This window comes from Mauremys reevesii, linkage group 10, assembly GCF_016161935.1.
Source record: "Mauremys reevesii isolate NIE-2019 linkage group 10, ASM1616193v1, whole genome shotgun sequence".
Taxonomy (NCBI): domain Eukaryota; kingdom Metazoa; phylum Chordata; order Testudines; family Geoemydidae; genus Mauremys; species Mauremys reevesii.
In genome coordinates, this window is record NC_052632.1 from 58413644 (window position 1) to 58437536 (window position 23893).

Genomic DNA, 23893 nt, shown 5'->3' on the forward strand with positions numbered 1-23893 from the left:
TGTAAAAAGTTTACCTTGAAATGCTTTTGGGACTGCAGCTTTTTAAAATCTGCTCACAATTTCTTCTTACTCAGTCTCCTTGCCTGATCATATGATTAGCATAAAAGTGATATGATGTGAATCCTAATGCAGAACACTGGTCAGTTGCATCCCATGAATGCAGAGATAGCCATAGAAAAAACCCTATAGCATTCCTCTCTCTGGGACTGATTAATTAAAAAACAAAACCCTGTCTCTGTTATACATAAAAACACTCACTTCTGTTATACATAGTGAATTTCACCCCTAATAAGGCAGAATGTTCTATTTGTACAATTTGTTAACTCCTCCTTTCCCTCATGTGATCATAAATAATTCTAGAAGCAGAAAAAATTACATAAATTTGCCAGAAATAATTTACTAGCTCTAATAGTAGATATATTGTTTTTTATAATTTTTCTTTGGACATTTTGAAAATAGTGTGCTTGTTTTCCTTTCACTTAAGATAACTATAAATAGTTATTGTTATTAATCACCAAAAATCCCTTATATTTTGAGTAAGAAAATTGTGTGTTTGAGTGCAATTCTTCCTCCTACATCAGTTACTGACAAAAGTGCAGTCTCTGAGCCCCAGTAGCCTTCTGATCAGATAGTCACATCTTGTCCTCAAAACAGAAGAAAAAACCATGAATTGTGGATCATTATCTTCTCTTAAACTCATCTGGAATCTCATGGTGAGCAAACGGTGATTTACAATTGCCTTGTTACTCAATATGTTTTGTGGGGGAAATTGTTTATTAGTTCTTCAGTTATTTTCAAATATAGTAGTTCTCTAAGTAGTAATCTTTCCTATTTAATTCAAATAGATTTACACCAGTATTGCACCAAAGACCATCAGGAATCTGTTTCAGTCGTTCTTTCGCATTTTGATCCCTGTATCTTTTGCAAACTCCACAGTTGGATTCCTTTCTCTGGTGGCAGTGGTAGTTTTCATGCATAGGATGTCTCAACTCTGTTCCTATGTTTCTCAGTATCAAGATGGAAACTATGAATTATGCTCTGCTTTTGTGGCCACATACTCTGTGTGTGTGTGTGTGTGTGTGTGTGTGTGTGATATTATCACATGATGGTCTCAATATGTTTTATGTTTGGAGGTATCAGGGCTTTTCTCTTGGTCATTCATCTAGAATTAGTCTTGCAAAGTTGCATCATTGTGTTTCTCTTATCTGAGTTTCTAAGATTTTGTTTTGGAAATGAGTAGTACTTCAGTCATATTTAAGCCAAACTTCTCCATGGAAGTCCTTGAAGTGAATGGAATTTTTTTGGAGTAAGGGCTCAGAAGTAGCTGAGGCATGCCCTCAGGATTTGGTTATAAGGCTGGTGGGTATATCTGATACTCATGAATAATTACTGGCTTAATCTTTAACCTCATATGAGCAATCATTCCTGATTCAGTTAGCTGTGTCAATTTCAACAGCTAGAGATTTTAAGTAAGGAGATGCATCTTTTTCCAAAAACCACCCTGGAACATATATGTAGGAATATATTCTAATAATAATGTTTTTATGGTAAAGGAAAATAATTACTGCTGCAATAAACTGTAATATGTAATGCATGCAGTAAGCCAGTCAACCTCTGATAATGTTTGAATACTAAGTTAAAACATACTTTAGTTCTTTTCCCACTATTGCCTTTATATTACAGCATTTCCCATTATGACTGCTGTAGTGTCTATTTATTCTTGTTAGCACAGTGACTTTACTTTTTGGTTATCCCTTATGATACTTACTGTGTTATACAAGTAAATTAAATAAAATGTGATATAGCTATTGTTATACGCAGGAAAAGAGTATTTATTTGAATATTAAATACAGATAAGGTTTCTCTTGGGATTGTTCCATAGCACATTCACAGAATTTAATTTCAAGGTTTTACCACACAAGTTCTTCTAGAATATTAGTTGTATTGTTTTTCTTTGATACAAACTTGCAAAAGGACCTCTAGGTTTGTTGCAAATATTTTTTTTCCTGTTTTCAATCTTAAAGCACCAGTTCATTACATTTCAAAACCTAATTAAAATACATACTGTAGCTGTAACCGTGAGTAACCCAATTTCACCTATCTGTAATAACTTAAATGTATGTAAATCTAATATGATTGAAACTATTTGAATGACCATCTTGAGTTGCAAGAGAAAAACAAAACACCTCCCCTCCACCCAAAAAAAAAAAATCTGTAAGGTTCACTGTTCATCTGGTTTCAGTGGATGATCTCACAAAGAAGATTGTACCTCAACTGAACCAGAGGTGGAGCAAAATTTAAAGTATTCCAGTTGCAGGAACCAATTAATTTGGCATTTAATGAGCAACTTAGTATGGGTAAAGATCACAGCTTTAGTAGATTGTAACTTATGCACGTTTCAAGACATTTCTTTTACATTTACCATTGTAAAGCCTGGTAAGATTCTCCTGTAGGGGACCTGTGCGCTAGTTTGGAGTATTCTGCTAAGTACTGTAAAATGATTGCATATTTGGCAGGGGACAGCTGATGTGAATCCTTAGATTAGCTCTTACGGGAGAAGAGAGGATTCCCCATGTGCATTTACAAAATTACTAGGAGGTTTGTAGCACTTGTATTGTTCTGTTACTGGGCATGCTCAGTCTGAGTTTCTATGTCAAGTGCCAATTTCCTCCCATAGAAATAGGTGCACCAATGATGCAAGATACGAGTTAAATGCGGTGCATGGGACTTGAATCATTTTTGCCCAAAACATATTCACAGAAGTGCATCAGCAAGTAAAAAATATTTAGCCAAAACTACAGACCTACAGCAGAAGCAGGAATGTGTGAATAAATGGGGTCTTGGCCTGTAGGCACTGCAATAATACCATTAATAGTCATTATACAACCCCATTTATCAAGTTGAAAATGAGTTTCTTTGTACAGCTGTAGGGGCACACATAGCCAAAATAAACTTGAAGTTTTACCTGCTTTAGGCAGAATTCTACCCTGAAATGGGTAGGAGTGTGCACGTGTATACACTCCTTCCCAGCAGAGGCCTGGCAGTCATCAAGAGGTCCATAGGTTCTTGTCACCAAATCATCTCATTGGGCTCACGTCAGATAAGGCATGTATGGAGTTCCAGCAATTACACATGCGGCAAAACCTCATTGCTATGTACAAATGAAAGGGAAACCATGGAGGGGAGTCCAGATTTCCACATGGAGAGGGAGTATTTTTGGTATAATGTGTAATTGGCTGTACAGCCACATTATTTTCTTAACAGGACATCTGAAAGTCCTGAAACCCTCGGTCTGAATATCAAAAGAATTGCTGGGTCTGATGGATAATTTGTCCATTGATTATATTCCAGCTGTACATAAACTTCCAGTCTCCTGCCATGTACAAAACACATGTGCTGAGTTTATTTTCCATAACTGAGGCATCTGTGTCCACATGGTGTATAATGTAATGTATTTAATGCCAGGTTCCATTAATGGTGACTATTTGTAAATGCCCATCTTTGCACCTTCTTTATGTCATCCTTTTACTTCATGGAAATGTATCCCAGTTAATGTATATGCCATTCCTTGTATTTCAATGTCTCCTCTGCTGTTGCATTGAACTTGGTTTAGCTTTTGAGTTCTTGGGACAGGCTTTGTTTTGTTTTGTTTTTTGGCACAACATTGATCAAATTTAAATTACCCCCCACACCCTGTATTATTAATCACATTTTTGTTTTGCTATAGCATGTTTCTGTTGAAACACTTTCTCTCTTCTGATCTCAGCAGAGATAATTTTTGAAAATATGGCTAATGTGGTAAGATGTAAATTTGGGGTTAGAAAATCTCATGCTGGTCAGGGTGATGAATATTTCTACATAAAATACAGCAGATGGCAGTGTAATGTATAATTCCTTGAGCCACTCAGCATTTTTTATGCATAGTGGTAAGTAAAAGCAAGCATTTGATGGTTAAAGGAAGAGGACTGGCACTGTCAGGAGAGCATCTAATGAAGAAAAGATAGCTATATTATGCAAGTATTGTGAAATAGTATGAACTGTTTTACAGTATCTAGTAAAATATAACTTGCACTATTTTCACTCAGTGTTCACTCAGTGTTCTATGCGTTGATTGGCTTTTTGTAGTGGCTAGTAAGTATCTGGTGCAGAAAGTCCATGTACTGAGTCAGACACTGAAGAGATATTGTGGACTTAATTCTGATTTCACTTTAACTAGGAATTTAATTCTGATTTCACTTAAACCAGGAATTGCTCCTTTGAAGTGAATGGAGTTAGTCCAGTGTAAAACAGTTGTAACTGTGATCAGAATCAGGTCACATTTACATCTAAATCATGTAATCGGTGATTTAAAATATAGGTAATAAAAGCAAACTAGCTTTAAGAAAGCATTGTTCCGTTTATTCAAATTCTGAAAAAAGAATGAGAATGGTGATCTCAGTAAACCTAAGGTCATAGGCCCTGACCCTGGAAACTCTTGTTAGAGTAGCTTTCATACTGCACAGTATATTCTGCATTGAGTGGAGGACTGAGGGCCTGAGAGCAGCCCCTGGCCTGTGTCATCCATCCAGGTCAGGGGCTCCCCACGTCGGCCTGGGCTCCCTGGCAGCTATTACTACTACCCAACTCTCTGCGGGGACAGGGAGTGGGGCCTTGTGGCGAGGGGGTATAAGAGGCTGGCGCTGCCCCTGAGCCTTGGGCAAGTGTGTAGCAGTGCTGCAGGGAATCTGGGACAAATGCTGTCCCAGAGTCATTCAGCCAGGGACCGCGACTTGAACTCTGCATTTTGGGGGTGTCCCACCCACTTCGGGATGAGTGGTCACCCTAGCTATGCCCCACACTGAAGGGACATGTAGGAAGTAGCCCAGGGCAGTGGATTGGGATTTGCTGCAGGGAGGACCCTGCGGGTGCTGCTTCTTACAGGGCCCTGGGCTCGGACCTGGTGGAGAGGGAGGACCCAAGTCCCACTACCTCACCTCCTTAATAGCCTAGGCCCCAGTACTGTAGGAGAACAGAAGATTCACAGTTTAGGGTCAGGATCAGACACTGCTTGGTCCTCCCTGCTGTGAGTCCAAATCCAATTCCCTGGGCTACTTCCTACCTATATGTCTCTTCAGTTTGAAGTGTGGCTCCTTCTAGTGTCCAAACAGTCACTGATAGGAGCGGCAAGGCCTGGAAGTTGGGTTCATTAACCACTAGGCTATCCCTCCCTCCGAGCACCCTATCACAGAACTTATATGGGTTCCAAGCATGGAATCTGTGCTTGCAAATCCCTGTAGAGCAATGGTTCTCAAACTTATGTATTGATGACCCCTTTCACACAGCAAGCCTCTGAGTGCGACCTCTCCGCTTATAAGTGAAAAACACTTTTTTTACATTTAACACTACTATAAATGCTGGAGGCGAAGTGGGGTTTTGGGGTGGATGCTGACAGCTTATGACTCCCCATGTAATAACCTCATGACTCCCTGAAGGATCACGACCTGCAGTTTGAGAACCTGCTGTAGAGGATGGCTGCCTAAATAAATATAAAATAACTCAACTCTACTATGTTCTGCAGTTTGTTGTTAAAGAACAAACACACACATAATCACAATACCAACCCATATCTCATTTGCAGGCTCTGATTAGAGATTTACCCCAAAAAGTCACGTTCTGTTTCTAATGGGTCTTTATTGAATAAGCAGTGCATAGCAGCTGATGCACAAGAAAAGTAATCCTGTTCAGGTCATTCAAAACTTCCGCTGGCAAATAAACTTCTTTCATCACCTTTAAACAATAAACAGTACTTTGTCGTCCTTTATGTGAGAGATACAGAAACAGGTACCTTCTATATACAAACTAGAAATAACAGCCAGAAGAGAAGAAGCAAAATAAAGAAATACATTCACTGCATTTGGTTCAACCCAGAGGCATGCCACAACAAAGGTCATAGAGGGTTAAGAAGCCACATATTTCCAGATTGGAGGACATGCTCAAAGTTTCTCTCTCAGGTCTCTTGGTCATAAATTAAATATGTTATGGCTTTCAGTGCCACTAGTCTATCTATACAGGTTTACATATTACAAGTGCATTATTTATATTTTTCCGCTAAGTGCTTAGGGTTGCCAAAGTCTTTCTCTTAAGCTAGTACATTTAGCAAATGAGACAAAAATGAAAGACAGCAGATTTAGTACTGGTTAGGTGGATGGAGAGCAACCTTTAGTATTTGTGCCTTCCAGGGAGATGGAAATTTCCAACGCTTACCCTTTTAATTTCATAATTTAGTTAACATACTGAACAGGATAATTCACATAAAAGCAAGTATATTTTATTTGTTTCTTTCACTTTGCCATCTTAATTCTGTCCTAATAATCCATTATCATGTAATCATGCTCTGTATTTTGTCCCAGGGAAGTTTGGTCTGTAAAGCTGTAAGGAACTCTCCATCAGCATATCCACTTCTTGCACCAGCTTCCGCTTTCCACCTCTGGAATAATTGGAGAGAAGGGATATTCCAGGGGGTGGTGGAGATGTACAGGACAAAGCAGTGCCCGAATCCACCCAATCCACCATTTGCATAAGGTCCCTGAGGTTCTATATGTACATACCATATGTACGCTGGTGGGAATGAATTGTTTAACCATTAAGGCTGGGATTTTCAAAAGGGGCCTAAAGAAATTTTGCCCACTCCCCCCGCCCACCCTTGCATTGACTTTCACCCAGAAGCCAGGTAAGGTTTTTCTACTCTCAAGTGGGACCTATTTCTTGTTTCTAGTCCCGGAAAGCCCCTATGATGCTAAGGATTTTATGGCTCCCTCTGGTATAACTGGACTTGTGGTAGTTGAAGAAGCTGGCTTTATAAGTGTAGGGATACAAAACTTAGCCCGCAGTACTTTTACAAAATATCTAATCATTTTTCAGAAAATCTATTTTTCCTTAAAACATGTGTCATATACAGAGTATCTCTTGGTTTGGTGTGGTATCAGTTGGCAGTAATTTGGGATGACCTTCATAGCACACTCAGTGCTTCAAAGTAGTGACAATGGAGACATCCCCAATGCCTGAGTGTAGCTTTATACCACACTGCAGCATCTAGTTATTCTTGCCCTGTGTATAGACAGGTAGTTCAGAATACAGCAACAGCCCTATGGCTATGGCTATTTCTGACCAAACTCCACTGAGGCTGGCATTATAAGGGTAGATAGAAGGGGGAGAAATGCACTCAGAATAGAAATTAGTGGGTAAAGCAGGCTGACTTTAACACTCTTTCCAGTTTGTGACACTTCCTAGGGGTACCTACGGTTGTGAAGCATCTTGCTACGACCTGTCCTTAGCCTGAGGAAGCCACGTCTGTGCCTGCCATGGCTCAGCTCCCTGAGTTTACAGGCAACACCAGCATTCCCGTCAGCCTACATAGGCTCCGCTGTACCTCTGCAAGTTAGTGATAGGCATGCTCCAAGCCCTCCGAGTGTCCCCAGCCCTTGTTCTACTGGACACTCTTGGCATTCACAGAGTCCCTGCTCCCAGTACACCCCAGTTTACCAGATAGGCCTCAATCACCATTCCACTTAAAACAGAGCACTTAGATAAGTTTATAGTAGAAATAAGTAAAAAATGCATTTAACTAAACTAGAGTTTCAAGTGATAGCAAGTAGAAATACTGGAAACAAATAGTTACATATACAATAAAATAACATGCATTCCAGAGCCAAGACCAGGCTCATCGAGAGGCGTCGCTGCCAAAATGCCGCTGAAATTCGGCGGCATTTCAGCAGATGCTCCACCGCCGCCATGGTCCTTTGTCTGGCGCCTGTCAGACGAAAAGGTTGGGGACTTACTGAACTAGTCACTGTCATGTGTTACAGGGCTAAGCTCACCCCAGTTCCTTTCAGCGTATTACATCCAGCCTTGGCTGTGATCTTCTGTTCATGAGACAAGAGACGCTGTCAGCTTGTCTCCTGAGTAGAAAAGATCCAGGATGCTCCCCATATCCCCAATTGTGCCCCCCCCAAATTGTCTTTACTCATAAACAGGATGCCTCCTGCTGGTTATGTTCTCCTGTGTGTCTCTTTCTTGTCGATTTCACAATCTCTTAATCAGCATTTGGCTGAAATTGTATCTAGGCCTACATTGTGAAGCATATAACACACAAATGACCAACCAGAGAGAGGGAGAGCAGTGTCTCTTCACACCTGCCTGACAAGAGCACGTTTACCACCTTCTGGTGACCTGTCTTAATTTACATATCTTAAGAACATAATTTTCAGTACAGATACATAATTCCTTAAACATTTTCTGTACCTACGTTTCCCAGTGATAGATGACCAGTGGGTGCATAGTGGAGACCACACATGCCACCTACTGGTAAACTTAATATGCACACATCTAACCCAGAGGATCCCTGTGAAAACTCTATGTACATCTACACACTCTGCTAGTTGGCACCAAGATGTTGCAGGGTCACACAGGTAAACTTCAATATGTATTTCAAATATGTTTTTGGCTAGAGTAGTTTTGTTTTTAAGTAAGTTGCTTTTTGTTTACTTTGCTGGTCAGATGGGTTGTAGGAGTTTTAAATGAAGACAGATAATCCATAATTATTATCTCCTTACACCTTTGTGTGAACTTGTGCATTTTTGATCTTTCAATCTTCCCTGCACCCATCAGTTTACTCCTCCACCATGTATAAATGCTTCATTTCACTCCTACATGCCACTTTCTAGTCCTGGTGTCTACAGTGTTTGATGTTTTTCAGTAAGATGTTTAAAAATTCCCTAATTCAAACTGTCACTACTTGATGGCCCTCCAAATGATTGTCATCTAATTAAAACAGATAATTTTATGCTTAAATAGTAACTATTTTCCTTTTTCAGACTTTTACAGACAAGTTTGAGGGTTGGATTTTGTTTTTGTTTTCACTCCTCTTTCCCTCCCAATTTGCCTTCAAATGTCCTTGATAAATGTATGGAAAGTTGCATTTTTATATTTGTGTAAACGGGGCGCTGTGAGGTGAGAGGCAGAATGGAGTCCATAGAGAAGGTGTCTTCCCACAGCTTCAGACAGTTGGGGAGGGGGTGACACACTGTTCTTCATGATGGTACATCTTAAAGCTACAACCTAGATATTTCATCTACTTTTCCCAACTGTGGCAGAGTGGGGAGCAAAGATGAATTGTGTTTTCTTCTCTTGACAACCTTGGATAAGATTCCAAATGAGTAAGATAGAACAGTCAATAGCTGTTTAAAATTTTAATTATCTCTATATTTTAGCTAAATATTGGACAATCATTTACAATCACAACAAGCTGGTGTGACTGTTGAAATGAGAGGGAATTATAAATGCCTCATACATGTACTCATTTCATCAGAGACCAGTGCTGCGTTGAAACATGTATGGGCAGGGAAGAGTATGTAGGGCAGGTGGAAGTATATCAGAGGAGCAACAGTTCCCAGCCGGGAAGTGAAGATGATCTAACTCCAGATCTCCTGTGCTATAAAGTAAATAGCAAGTTATTATTTTTTTAAATGATAAGTTAACTATCACCAGTGTTCTAAATCCTCTATTTCCTATTGATCTCTATGTGGATGAAGAGTTGTCTATATTATATTGTGACTACTTTTTCTTTTTACTATTAATACTAATATTAGTATTTAATTGGGGGATCCAAGTATTTCTACAATCAGAGATCAGGGGTCCATTGTGCTCTGTACATAGACATATAACAAAATACAACCCCTGTCCCAAAGAGCTTGCCATATAAACATATGACCAGAGATCGCAGGTGTTTATGACAAAGCAGCAAGAGAAAGGACAAAGGAGCAGGGCAACCATTGTGTTGAGTGTAATAAGCAGCATTGCACTGCACTAGCATCCTGAAAACTGATGCCTCCATGAAGCTTTTTTCTTTAAACTATCTACTGTGTATGTGTGTGTTTGCAAATTGTATTGCTTTTGATTGATGAGTACATATGTTGCTGTTTCTCAGGATTTATTATTTTCAAAGGTGTTTGCTAAAGATGTGCCTTGGATACTGAGTATCTAAGACTGACATTACTGATGGTTGGACAAAGGGAGGTGACCAGAGAAATGTTGCACAGGTGGCATTAGCACAAATGTTGTGAACTCTTTATCTCTCTATGTAGTCAAATTTTCTAAAGGAAGACAATGTGGTGTAGTGAACAAAGCACTGGTCTTGGAATCAGAAAACCTTAGCTTCTCCTGGCTCTGCTACTGGCCAGGTGAGTGACTTTGAGCAAATCATTTACCCTCCATGGGCCTCCATTTCCACCTATATAAAAGAAGTTATAATGATACTTACCTCCTTTGGAAAGTGCTTTGAGATCTACATAGCACTATGTAAGAACTAGCTGTTGTAATGACGGAGACTGTTTATGACATGGATTCTGCAAATGCTTACATGTGGGAATAACTTTATGTGCATCTGTAGTTCTAGGTAGACTCAGTGAGACTACACACATGGGTAAAATTACCCACTTGTGTTAATGTTTATAGGACCATTGTCTAAAATCAGGAGTACTCAACATTTTACCTGGTATCAGTTAAGTGAAAATTGTAATTATTCCAACCCCTCCCCCCAAAAAAGTGTAAAAATCAAACAAAAAAAATCAAGTCCCCAGATTCACTCCAGACTTTTTTTAGAAACGTAGTTACATTTTATAAACAACACTAATAGATGGACCCAGAGAGGATTCAGATCTAAAATGAACTCTTGGGACTTACATAAGTATATTTACAGTGTAGTCTAATATAATTTTAACTAAATTTATGATGGGTGTGAAAAGCACCAAGTTTGAAAAATGGAATAATTACTCTCCAAGACGCAGTCACTTTAGCAGTACTTAATTTTACTCCTTGGGGGAAAATTTATATGTAGACCAATGATAAATACCTTTCTCCTCTTTGTGCTATGTTAGAGAGACTACAAACAACATGTGCATAGATCTTTTTTGTGCTGTGTAATTTTCTTTCTGGCATAGGGGATTTATTGTTGTACCTTTCATATAAGGAAGGAATGTTATGCTTTTTATTTATTAGGATTTTTTCCATTGCTAAGTAGGACAAAGGTTTTAGAATTTCATGAATACTTTTGCTTTTGTTTGAAAGAAGTTTTTGGTTTTTTGGTCAGCAGCAGACGGGGGAATAAAATACCTTGTGTTGATGTGTATTGTTTCAGACTTTACCCTCTTGTAAGTGCCTGCTTGATATAGAGGTATCCAAATGTACTCTGAACCTCTGAATGTAGCGTAAAGAAGTATTACTGCACATTTCTTTATTTAGTGTCTTGTGAATTATATTTGTCATGCAAGTTGTTATGGAAAAAAGAAACTACAATGATTATACTTACAAAGTTAATGATATTCAGTAAGGTGGATAATTACAACAGTTTTGAATTATTTTCTTATCTAATCTTCACAAAACCTCAGCAAATGGTTCAGCCCATGCCACAAAAAACAAACAAAACTCGATAACTATATGCCGTATTGTACCACCTATCTGTTGAAAAACCCAAAGGGGCGGGTGGGGGGCAGGAGCCTTGTGAACTTTCTCTTACATGATCCCCTTAGCAGAATGGGTCTAGGGGGCAATAAGGGATATAGGTGATATAATCCTTCAAACCCATAGAATTCCCATCCTTTCCATTCTGCCCTGATGGACCCACTTTACCTCTAGTAGCATAGTTATCTCACAAGTTGTGCTGTCAATGCCTGAACATTCCCATGGAGTCCTGACGGGGACCCAGCAATAATAACCTCAGGGTACGTCTACACTACGGGATTATTCCGAATTTACATAAACCGGTTTTGTAAAACAGATTGTATAAAATCGAGTGTGCGCGGCCACACTAAACACATTAAATCGGTGGTGTGCGTCCATGGTCCGAGGCTAGCGTCGATTTCTGGAGCATTGCACTGTGGGTAGCTATTCCGTAGCTATCCCATAGTTCCCGCAGCCTCCCCCCCCCTTTGAATTTCCGGGTTGAGATCCCAGTGCCTGATGCGGCAAAAATCATTGTCGCGGGTGGTTCTGGGTAAATGTCGTCAGTCACTCCTTCCGCTGGGAAAGCAACGGCAGACAAGCATTTCATGCCTTTTTTTCCCTGGATTGCCCTGGAAGATGCCATAGCATGGCAATCATGGAGCCTGTTTCGCCTTTTGTGACTGTCACCGTATGTGTACTAGATGCCACTCACAGAGGCGATTCAGCAGTGGCACACAGCTGCATGCTTTTGCTTTTGCATGATAGCAGCGATGGTTATCAGCCATATTGTACCATCTACCATACCATAAATTGGTAATAAGATGGGCATGGCTACCAGTCCTTTTGCACTGTTCCATTTGCTGCTGTCATAAGTGCCCCTGGCTGCTCTTAGGGGCGCAAAAGCCAAAATTGGGAATGACTCCCTGAGTCAATCCCTCCTTTTTGGTATCTAAAAATAGAATCAGTCCTGCCTAGAATATGGGCAAGTGTACTAGAGAACCACTGTATCAGAGAACCAGAGAGCACAGCTGCTCTGTGTCAGATCCTGCATAGATTATGAGCTGTATGCTATTCACAGGGGGTGCTCCTGCAACAACCCCACCTGTTCATTCCATTCTTCCCCAGCCTTCCTGGGCTACCATAGCATTGTCCCCACTTGTATGATGAAGCAATAAAGAATGCAGGAATACTTGTTAGTGAGAAATGAGTGGAAGGCAGCCTCCAGTTGCTATGATAGTCCACATAGGACATTAAGGAGTGTGGAGGAGAGGAGCCCAGCATCCTGCTGCTAGTCCAGGGGCAATTGAATCTTTTCTTTACACATGAAGGGTGGGGGCTGATGAAGCTCAGCCCCCTGTTGCTATGATGATGATGGTTATCAGCCATATTGTACCATCTACCAGGAAAAATTAGGGCCAGGCGCCCTTGATCGACCAGACCGATGCTAGTACGCATGGTTACCAGGCCTTTTGCACTGCCCCATGTGCCAATAGGCTGATGATGACAATGGGTATCAGTCTTATTGTACCATCAGTCACCCATGGCGGGGGGGGGAGCAAGGATGTTGGTGTTGAGTGCTGCACCATCGCATCTATCTGCAGCATTCAGTAAAGATAGGGTGACATGTAAAAGAGTCAAGACAGGATTGTTTTCCCTTTCACTTCTGGGGGTGGGTGGGGGTGTGTGTGTAAATTGCCTAGCTATGCCCTGACCCACCGCGGACACTGTTTTTGACCCTAGAAGCATTTGGAGCTCAGCCAAGAATGCAAATGCTTTTCAGAGACTGCAGGAACTGTGGGATAGCTTGAGTCCTCCAGTCCATGAGCGTCCATTTGATTCTTTGGCTTTCCGTTACGCTTGCCATGCAGCAGTGCGCTGAGTCCCTGCTATGGCGTCTGTCTGGAGATATTTAAAAAATGATTTTGAATTTCGTCTCTGTAACGGAGCGCTGATAGAACAGATTTGCCTGCCCTTACAGCGATCACATCCGCATGGTCCGTGCTGGAGCTCTTTTTTTATTTTGATTTTGGACTGCATCGCCACCCGTGCTGATCGGAGCTCCACGCTGGGCAAACAGGAAATATTCAAAAGTTCGTGCGGCTTTTCCTGTCTACCTGACCACTGCATCCGAGTTCAGATTGCAGTCCAGAGCGGTCACTGGTGCACTGTGGGATAGCTCCCGGAGGCCAATGCCGTCGATCAGCGTCCACACTAACCCTAATCCGATATGGTAATACCGATACTAGCGTTACTCCTCTCGTTAGGGAGGAGTACAGAAACCGGTTTAAAGAGCCATTAAAATCGATATAAGGTGCCTCCTAGTGTGGACGGTTGTGGCGTTAAATCGGTTTTACGCTCCTAAAACCGGTTTGAACGCCTAGTGTAGACCAGGCTTCATATTTGTTATTTCTGAAACATGTAGGGAGAGCCCGTTCACCAATGCCTCACTGGCCTATGTCTCAAATTTAATGCTGGCTCTTGGAAACCTATTGGAATGGGAGAGGAATAGGAAGAAGAGGGATATTCACTGGAATCAGTTCTCCCCATTTCCAGTACCATTAAGATTAGTTTCCCACCACTAGCAGATGTGGAAGGGATCATAGGGATCTGTTGATTAATTCTTCCCATGATTAGTATTTTACTTGTATGGTGTGCTGTGAAAATATTAGCTTGTTTGTGTACTACTTGGAGTTGTAGTGTAGATGTGTGAACCATTTTAGGTATTAAACCCAGGAAAAGTCCTGTCTCTCTTTCTCTTACACTGAACTCAATTGGCTTTTTTTTAAAAGGTTTTAATATATTTTATTTGGTTTAAATTTAAGGAAAAACATTTAAAAATGCTTCTACACTTCACAGGTCCACTTTAGACAAAGTGGAAATGGTAAAATTATCATGAGAGGAAGGCTGCTCTTGTGATGGTTGACTTGACTCAAAAAGGGAAGTACAGGATTTTTTTAAGATAGTTTGTCTCGTGAAACAGCCATCTAAATTTTGTATATCAAAGAGGTTTGAATAGTTCAGATACCCTTCAAATAAAGCGTCTGAATTTCTGATACTTCCTTGAACTGGAGATTTACCTCCACTTTCTTTGGAGTTCACCCAGTTGCTAGTTATGTATATGTTGTACCATTACTTTGTGTGTACATCAAGTGCAATTGTGATGAAAGGTAATTGCAGTCATTGGAGGTATACTGTGGTGAGATATGTCACCTACATGCCTCAACGTGGCGTGAGGGGACTTGATGGGACAGCCCCAGCAGCAAGGGGGAGAGAGTCTTGCTGAGGGACAACAGGAAGCTCCTCCCACATCCCCTTGGAGTTTCTGGCAACAGTTGTGGGGGAAGGGGTGCTGATTGGTCAGCCCCCTCCAGCTCAAGGATTTAACCTGGAGCAAGGGCCAAGTAGAGCCTCTTTCAGCTCTGTTCCAACACTCACCCTGCTCACCCGGAACTGGGAATCTAGCTTGGCAGATGCTTCAGGTCTAGCTGATCGCACATTTGAAGGTAAAGAAGGAATTTTTTGTTCCCATAGGGCCAGTTAGCAGAGGTCCAGGGAGTTTTTTGCTTTCCTCACAGCACCTTAAAGCCACAGTAAGTTAAGTAGAAATGTGTGTAGTACCTAACTGATGTACTTGGTTGAGCTGTTAATTTGTCACAACTTGCATCTGGTTTCCAATACAGTTTAAAGGAAAAAAATGAGCAATTCCCAGAGGTAAAAGACCTGGAATTTTGCTGATTGGCCTGGGGCTCATGGGATAGGGTCAGACATTGTGGCACTAAGGGGGCCAAGGTCCCCCACCTTTCTGCAGTAGGCTGAGGAGTCCTGGGCAGTAGGCTGAGGAGTCCTGGGCAGTAGGCTGAGGAGAGCATACCTCGACTAATTACAGATCATATGACTGGAGACCTGTAACCCCCATACTGGAATCTCTTAAATGCTTGATATAGAAGAGTATGGGTGATGGGCAGGTAGCTCCCCTCCCATATGTTTAACTTTAATAAAAGTTGGTTCTGTCATTTAAAATCCATCCATATGTCTGACATCATTTTGCTACTGTGTCCAGATCAATAAATGAATATGAGTTATTGTTTACACCCAGTAGAACTACAATGGTGCTTTGTGGTAGCTATGTACTTTGCCTTATGTAATCAAAGAACAGTAAATGAGAAAACAAGACTTTCTTCTTGACACAAATATGTCCCCCAAATCCACAATGCAATAAAACGTCCTTATAAATTTTACCTTATTATTTTCCTGTGCTTTACCTTTCAAAAGAGGTATGCTTTGTTTCAATCTGTATATTTTTTCTCTTTGTAGATTTCAAGACAACAGATGAGTTGTGAAAGAGAACAACTAAGGGTAAGTGCAACAATATGCAGAATGCTCTTCCCTACTTTACAATAAGCAGACTCTTACTCATGTCACAACAAAAAGTTCTCTTGAAAAATGGACTGCAGCTTTTGGGTTCAAGAGAGGAACATATTCATCTCAGCTAATTTACTATTGATTGTGTTAGTTAATATTGTATATCTTATTATGAAGTACCATTACAGTATGGATGGATTTTTCTTATATAATTTATTTGGATTTGGCAATGAATACTTTTTTTCGGGAATTTGTTTGACACCCAGGTCCTTTTGTTTATGTACGAGATGAAGCCCTGCTACTTATAAAGGTCAAATGTCTCACAATCCTTCCCCATTGCCAGCTTGTTTTAGATGCTGAGATATTCTTTTTTTCACTGTCTGTGCTACACCTGTTTTCAGATAAAAATTAATGTCAAGATCAAGAGCAAATTTCAGAAGAGTTCAAGGATTGTAGAATATGCATTTGTTGTGGTTTTGTGGCATGCTCTGTAAATAACGGAGTTCCTATAGCCAAGTTGCTCCGTCTTTGTTTTGATTTTTTCCTTTAATGGAAGTGCCAGATTTTCTTCAGTATTTCAGTCTGTGCTGCGGGTTCAAATGCATCTGCAGATGCTTTTTCAGCACCAGTATGTTTATGCACAATTAATAGGTTCTAATACTTGTGCAAGCTGGTGTTAAAATGTGTACACACACAGCAAGTATTTTTTAAGAATATGGTCAAACAGTGGGAAAGCTAGTTCTGTCATGCCCTATGTTGGGTGTTTCCTTGCTAAAACTATATTTATTAAGAGTTGAGAGGCAACTTTGTAGCACTGGCTGTGTAAGACGATGTATATTTCTTTTTATTTCCTTATTTTTTTTGGTTTTGTTTTTAATTTTTGGAAGTAGAATATACCACCGCCTTGTTTTTGTGGCAATAAGATTGGAACCAAGCAGCAGCAGTTCTGACAAGACTTACAGAGCATTACGTATAAATGTAAACAAATATTCCATTCATAGTATGTGTTTCATGAACTTAATCAGAAGTTTCTTTTTAAATTTTGTTTAATTTTTTGCTATAAGCTATTACTTGGTTTTAACAATATGATCTTTCAGTCACACCAGTCAGTTGGAATCTATCAAAATTATTAAAGAAGCAGTTAGGATAATCCTGCTCACTATGCTGTATTCTGTGAGGAATACTTTTTAATTTTAATTTTTTTTTTTTTTTTTGTAAAATACTTCTTCTTTGGTATTTGTCTTGCTGATGTAAGGTGACTGCACTAATGTTAACATGGAGATTTAGGAGCTGTGAAGATGCTCTGTTTTGTCATTAGAGTAGTAATGTCTCAATGGAGCCAGTTGTCAAAGCTGAAAGATTGCTATGAGTTGTACATCACTGGAGGGCAGTCTTCTTGGGAAGAAGTAGTGCCATGAGAATCAAAAAAGAAGTTTTGTTTCTTTTTATTAAACTTTCTTCTCTGAATTGAGGAAAGAGAACTCTCAAAATCTAAGGGAGGCAGGCTCACAAATCCTTCATAAGTATGTGTGGTTTTGTTTGATTACTGAGTAAAATGGCCTCTTCCAGCTTATTTTACAGCAATACCTATTCTTTCATGTGATTTTTTTCAAATTATTTTATTATTGCATCACAGTTTTAGAAGTACTAGAATCTATTTTTTCTATCCAATCAATGTAAAAAAATGTAGTAATCACTCTGGTTGAGGGTCGCTATCAGAGGTGTTTGTGTGCCTTCCTAGATATGTGCTGTATTGTCTATGTACCAGTCAGCTCCTGCCTGAATTTAACCCTTTGTAGTGATATACCAACTAATACAATAACAAATAAGTGGCTGGAAGATACCATATTCATAGTATATTAAATTTCTGATGTCCAAGCATTATTATGATAGATTTATGCAAGGTAGTATGAAGAATGTTATATTGCCTTATTATATCCAAACATAACTGAATACGAAAAATACCATAAAAAAGCTAATAACAAAATTAAAGTGGTTACTTTTCCATCCCATGTGCTGAAAATTGATTCACAGTCAGGTGGACTAGAGGTGTTTTGGGGGTGGGGTTTGTTTTTTGTAACCAGACTGAGCTTTTACCACAAGCTGTAAGTGAACTGCACTAATTGAAAAAAGTTATGAAAGCCTCCACATGGCAAATAGAAATGTTCTATGTCTACTAAAATTACATTTGAAGCAACATTGTCTAAAGTAACAACATAAAGAACACTGAATGAATGACTTGATTGAATGAAAGAATAAATGTGGGTGCAGTTGATAAAAACAGTGTTGAAGCCATCGTACGTTTATGGTCAGAAATGACAGCTTCTTACTCATCAGATCGGATTTCTGAGTTTTTCTGAGTCTTATTTGCTTACAGGTTTTCACCACTGTTAGTACTGAAGGGTCACTATAGCTGGGAAAGAAAGTGGTGAATTCTGTTGTCATTCACATAAAGTAAATGGTCAATGAAATTCAAATGGCAAACCTTTACTACTGGAGATGACATAAAAGGTAAAAGAGGCCAATTTAACTTCAGGTACCCGGCTGAGACTGCAGGGAAGGCAGCTTCGACATGGATGTCACTGAGTGAATTTCAACATGTAACTCTTAATGTCATTGTGTCAAAATCACTTTTCTGATATAATTGCATTTCAATTAAAATTACAATATATATCGACAGAGCTATATCACTAAAACTGGAAGACAATTAGAAATTCTAGAATATGAAAGCCATCCCACAGCAGCAAAGATCCAGGAAGATTGCAGTAACACCAGCTTGGAGCTAAGTAAACTAGAAGCACAGTCCTAATTAAATATTCTCCCTATGCTGCAAGTAAGCCAGAGAGGGTGTGACACTATCCATCAGTGGATGTGATTCAAGAATATCTGTGTAACAAATTCCCACTGGGAACACACTGTCCATTTCATGAATGTGTGCCAGGGTATTACAAATTCTTTGTTAGCTATCCAATCCAGCACTTGTACCATGAGCTTCACTTATTCCTCTTAACTCCAGTAAGCCCTTTCTGCCAGACTGGCAATGTCCTGGATCCTGGCCCATGACAGGCAGTCCTCAAGTCAAGGATACTCCACCTAGAGAGAGAGCAGTGATGCTCCCTGGTTTATTGGGAGGTTGTAAGAAAAGGTGCTCTGATCAAACCTTGATGATAAAGCCAGGTTGGGAATGGTAAATTTGGAGTTATTTGGCCACGTCCAAACTAGGAAAAATAGGTAATTCTTAAACAAGTTAGCTAACACATTCTTAAACCTCTGTCTCATAATACAAATACATAAAATCAAACAAGACATGCCAGTTGTCACCTTGATAATTTATTCATATAGTGTATCCTTTTCAGACCCTTTGTCTACATTGGTTACTTTTAAATGCTAAATCGAGGGCAGAGGCTTTCTGATTTGGTCTGTTAGTATAGTACCTAACATAATGAAACTCTGCTGCTGATCAGGCCTGAGGGTACTCTCACTGTATAAATGATAAATAATTATAATCATTAAGTAGCGTTGTGTGTCTGATCCGTTCTGTACTAAAGAGCTGAATAAGGCATTGGCCACCAGTTAATGACTTAAACAATTGTCTCTTCAACCTATTATCCATGTCCTCTTGTGTGCTAATCTGTATGCTGATTGGAAGTTAATGCTTATGATGTCTAAATTATTTAATTGAGATCTCTCCAACTCATCAACACTACATAACTGGCTGCAATGGAAAGCAAAGGACTTCACATTTAGCGCATGTTGAGTGATTTTCTTTTTCCATTGATGTATATAACACATCAGTCAGATTTCTGAAAGCTTTTTTCTGGTATGCCACCTGGACCATTTAAATCAGCTTCTGTACCAAAATGACTGGCGGAGAACTAATGTGACGCCAGTTTTTCAAAAAGGGCTCCAGAGGTGACCCTGGCAACTACAGGCCAGTAAGCCTCATTTCAGTACCAGACAAATTGGTTGACACTATTGTAAGGAACAAAATTGTCAGACATGTAGATGAAAATAATTTGTTGGGAAATAGTCAACATGGTTTTTGTGAAGTGAAATAATGCCTCACCAATCTACTAGAATTCTTTGAGGGGGTCTACAAGCATGCAGACAAAGGAGATCCAGTGGATATAGTGTATTTAGATTTTCAGAAAGCCTTTGACCAGGTCCCTCACCAAGGGCTCTTAAGCAAAATAAGCAGTCATGGGATAAGAGGGAAGGTTCTCTCATGGATTGGTAACTGTTTAAAAGACAGGAAAAAAAGGGTAGGAATAAATGGTCAGTTTTCAGAATGGAGAGAGGTAAACAGTGGTGTCCCCCAGGGATCTGTGCTGGGCCCAGTCCTATTTCACATATTCATAAATGATCTGGAAAAGGGGGTAAACAGTGAGGTGGCAAACTTTGTAGATGATACAAAACTACTCAAGACAGTTAAGTCTCAGGCAGACTGCGAAGAGCTACAAAAGGATCTCACAAAACTGGGTGACTGGGCAACAAAACAGCAGATTAAATTTAATGTTGATAAATGCAAAGTAATGCACATTGGAAAACATAATCCTAACTACACATATACAATGATGGGGTCTAAGTTAGCTGTTACCACTCAAGAAAGAGATCTTGGAGTCATTGTGGATAGTTCTCTGAAATCATCCACTTAATGTGCAGAGGCAGTCAAAAAAGCGAACAGAATGTTGGGAATCATCAAGAAAGGGATAGGTAATAAGACAGAAAATATCATATTGGCTTTATATGAATCCATGGTACGCCCACACCTTGACTACTGCGTGCAGATGTGGTCGCCCCATCTCAAAAAAAGATATATTGGAATTGGAAAAGGTTCAGAAGAGGGCAACAAAAATGATTAGGCGTATAGAATGGCTTCCGTATGAGGAGAGATTAATAAGACTGGGACTTTTCAGCTTGGAAAAGAGACGACTGGGGGGGATATGATAGAGGTCTATAAAATCATGAGAGATATAGAGAAAATAAATAAAGAAGTGTTATTTACTCCTTCTCATAATACAAGAACAAGGGGCCACCAAATGAAATTAATAGGTAGCAGGTTGAGAACAAACACAAGAAACTATTTTTTCATGCAACACACTGTCAACCTCTGGAACTCCTTGCCAGAGGATGTTGTGAAGGCCAATAGTATAATCGGGGGGCGGGAAATAGATTCATGGGCAGGAATGGTGTCCCTAGCCTCTGTTTGCCAGAAGCTGGGATTGGGTGACCGGGCATGGCTCTCTTGATGATAACCTGTCTGTTCATTCACTTTGGGGCACCTGCCATTGGCCACTGTCAGAGGACAGGATACTGGGCTTGATGGACCTTTGGTCTGACCCAGTATGGCCGTTCTTATGTTCTAAAGTTTGCAAAGCTTTTATGCCTTTCTTTCAGTTGTCTCTATTAGCAATGATTTTGTATTCCTATTACCAGGGGTCAGCAACCTTTCAGAAGTGGTGTGCCGAGTCTTCATTTATTCACTCTACTTTAAGGTTTCATGTGCCGGTAATACATTTTAACGTTTTCAGAAGATCTCTCTCTATAAATCTATAAACTATTGTTGTATGTAAAGTAAACAAGTGTTTTAAAATGTTTAAGAAGCTTCATTTAAAATTAAATTAAAATGCAGATCTTATCAGTTTAGTGCCATGGTTCTTAACCTGGGGTGCACATACCCCCTGGGGCAGGGCCGGTGCAAAGTTATTTTGTGCCCTAGGCGAAACTTCCACCTTGTGCCCCCTTACCCCCCCCCTTGCACATCAGTTCATTGAGGGGCAAATCCCAACAAGCCTTTATAGACTCCAGGGGCTATCCGTGCCCAGGGGCTGCTCCCCAGACCAGGTTCCCCTCTCCCCGCCCCCTGAACTCTCTTGGATGGTGCACAGCCCCACCATGAGCCCTCCCCAGCCCACCCTGGTGGCCCCCGCCCCGAGTCCACTCACTGGCTTTGCCGGGCTTGGGCTGCTGCAGCAGCTCGGCAGGGAGGAGCTGCCTTCCGGATGCACTGGAGAGCCAGAGTGTCCTGCTTGCAGCAGCAGGGAGCCCCAGCCATGGAGGAGCCAGCGCGCTGCAGGGAGGCAACAGCCCTCCAAAGGCAGTGGCAACACTAGCGGGGAGAAGCCGCACCCCTTCTGCCCAGGCTGCGGCCCTACGCCCCCCCCGGGGGCTCCTGCAAACTGCAGTGGATGTATGTGGGTGCCAGCCCCCACGCACCCCCTGGCTCCCCCGTCACCTAGGGTTACCATATTTCAACAATCAAAAAAGAGGGGAGAGCCCTGCTCTAGCCCCACCCCCATCCACTCCCTCCCACTTCCTACCCCGACTGCCCCCGTCAGAACCCCCAACCCCCCCCCGCTCCTTGTCCCCTGACTGTCCCCTCCTGAGACCCCCCCACCCCAAATGCCCACCAAGGACCCTGACTGCCCCAACCCTTATTCACACCCCCACGCCCAGACAGACCCCCGGGACTCCCACACCCCATCCAACCACTCCCCGCCCCCTGACAGGACCCCCAGAACTCCCAACGCATCAACCCTCCCCCTGCTCCCTGACTGCCCCCTGGGACTCCCCTTACCATGCCCAGCCAGTCAGACGCTGGCTCCACATGGAGGCAAAACTCCACATGGAGTGCTGAGGCAGCAGGGGGGGGAGCTGTGGGGGGCCAGCGGTGGCATCTCACACTCCCGGGAGCCACAGAACCCAAGCGTGGTGAGGGGGAAGCTGAGGGGTGTGCGCCTGCCCTGGCTGCGGCCCGTTAATGGATGCATGCGGGCAGCGGTCGCCGTGCGCCCCCTGGCCTCCCCCTGCCATGCTTGGGCTCTGCAGCTCCCAGAAGTGTGAGCCGCCGCCCCTCCTGCAGCAGGCTCAGGGCCCCACGTCCCGGTGGCTCATGCTCCCAGGAGCCGCAGAACCTGAGCGTGGTGAGGGGGGAGCCAGGTGGGCACACCTCCCGTTCGTCTGGGGTCCCAGACGCTGGCCCCGTTCAGCCTCCTGCCAGCCTGGGGTTCCGTTCACTCAGCCAGCAGTAGGCTGAGCGGGGCCGGCGGCCGGGACCCCGGCTGGCAGTCACGTGCCAGGCAAAATCGCCTTGCGTGCCACAGGTTGCCAACCCCTGCTATATACCATCTTGAATATTCATGATTTCATAATACTAGAGTTTCTTATGTTGCCCAAGTGTGGTGCTGCCTGACCTGGCTTGGCTCAGGGTAAAGTTGTATTAAAAGTTAAAGGATGTTCAAAAGGAATTATTCAAAGAAACAAACCATCTCTTGTTTTTCCAAGAGCTTTCCTCCATCCACACACTGATGTATTTTCAGCATGTCTTCGAACAAAAACAATAAGGTTATCCATTCAATCCCTCCCTGTTCTGTTTTTATATTCCTCAATCCTGATATTTAAACCCCTTATCAGTGATAGATTCCATCTCCCATTCTCTCAGAACTACACCCAACCCAGCCACTTTTAGTTGTTTTATGGCTTTATGGATGATCTTGTGGAGCTGAATTTAATTCTAATTCTGATGCCTTAAAAATTGTCTGTGAAAACACAAACCTCACAGCTTGCTCAAAATCATTTTAAAAAACCTATTTCATCTCATATTTGTGCCTGAAAAATCAGGCTTTGAAACATGAATCATACAGCTTATTTAAGGCTGTGAAGAAGCTTAGGATCGCAGCCTTAGGTAGAAATAAGCTGTAATTCATAAACCTATAAAAAGCACAGTGACTGCTTTAGAAGTCTGTCTGCAGCTTCTAGTGAACCTTCCTTACTGCTGCAACTTTAACCTGGGGTTATGATTTTTATCAGAGCCTAATGACCTTGTTTAAACTAAAATCCTAACCTAAACCTCTCTGGGTTTCCTCCAGCCTTCCCTTCTACTAAGAGGTAATCATTTTCCATTATAAACTGTACCTAATTTTTAATTTTTGTATCATATTATGTGCATGAATTTGGGTGTCTAAACTAATGTTTTTGATCCTTGTGCAGTAATACTTTATGAGCACTGTAAAATGGGCATGGAACTGTTTTAAACCCTCATGTAGGAGGGTTT

At 41.3% G+C, this 23893-nt stretch overlaps 1 protein-coding gene across 22 annotated transcripts in view; it reads left to right on the forward strand.

Annotated features, from left to right (window-relative positions):
• Window positions 1-23893, forward strand: part of RBFOX1 (RNA binding fox-1 homolog 1) — a 2636561-nt gene that overhangs the window by 2012788 nt on the left and 599880 nt on the right. For 20 of the 22 annotated variants that reach the window (XM_039490574.1, XM_039490577.1, XM_039490576.1 and 17 more), the window contains one exon: window positions 15793-15834. In XM_039490574.1, the coding sequence (XP_039346508.1) occupies window positions 15793-15834 (42 nt within the window). Of the gene's footprint in view, window positions 1-15009; window positions 15069-15792; window positions 15835-23893 lie in introns of those variants that run through there. The other 2 variants (XM_039490608.1, XM_039490614.1) reach the window with 2 other exon arrangements.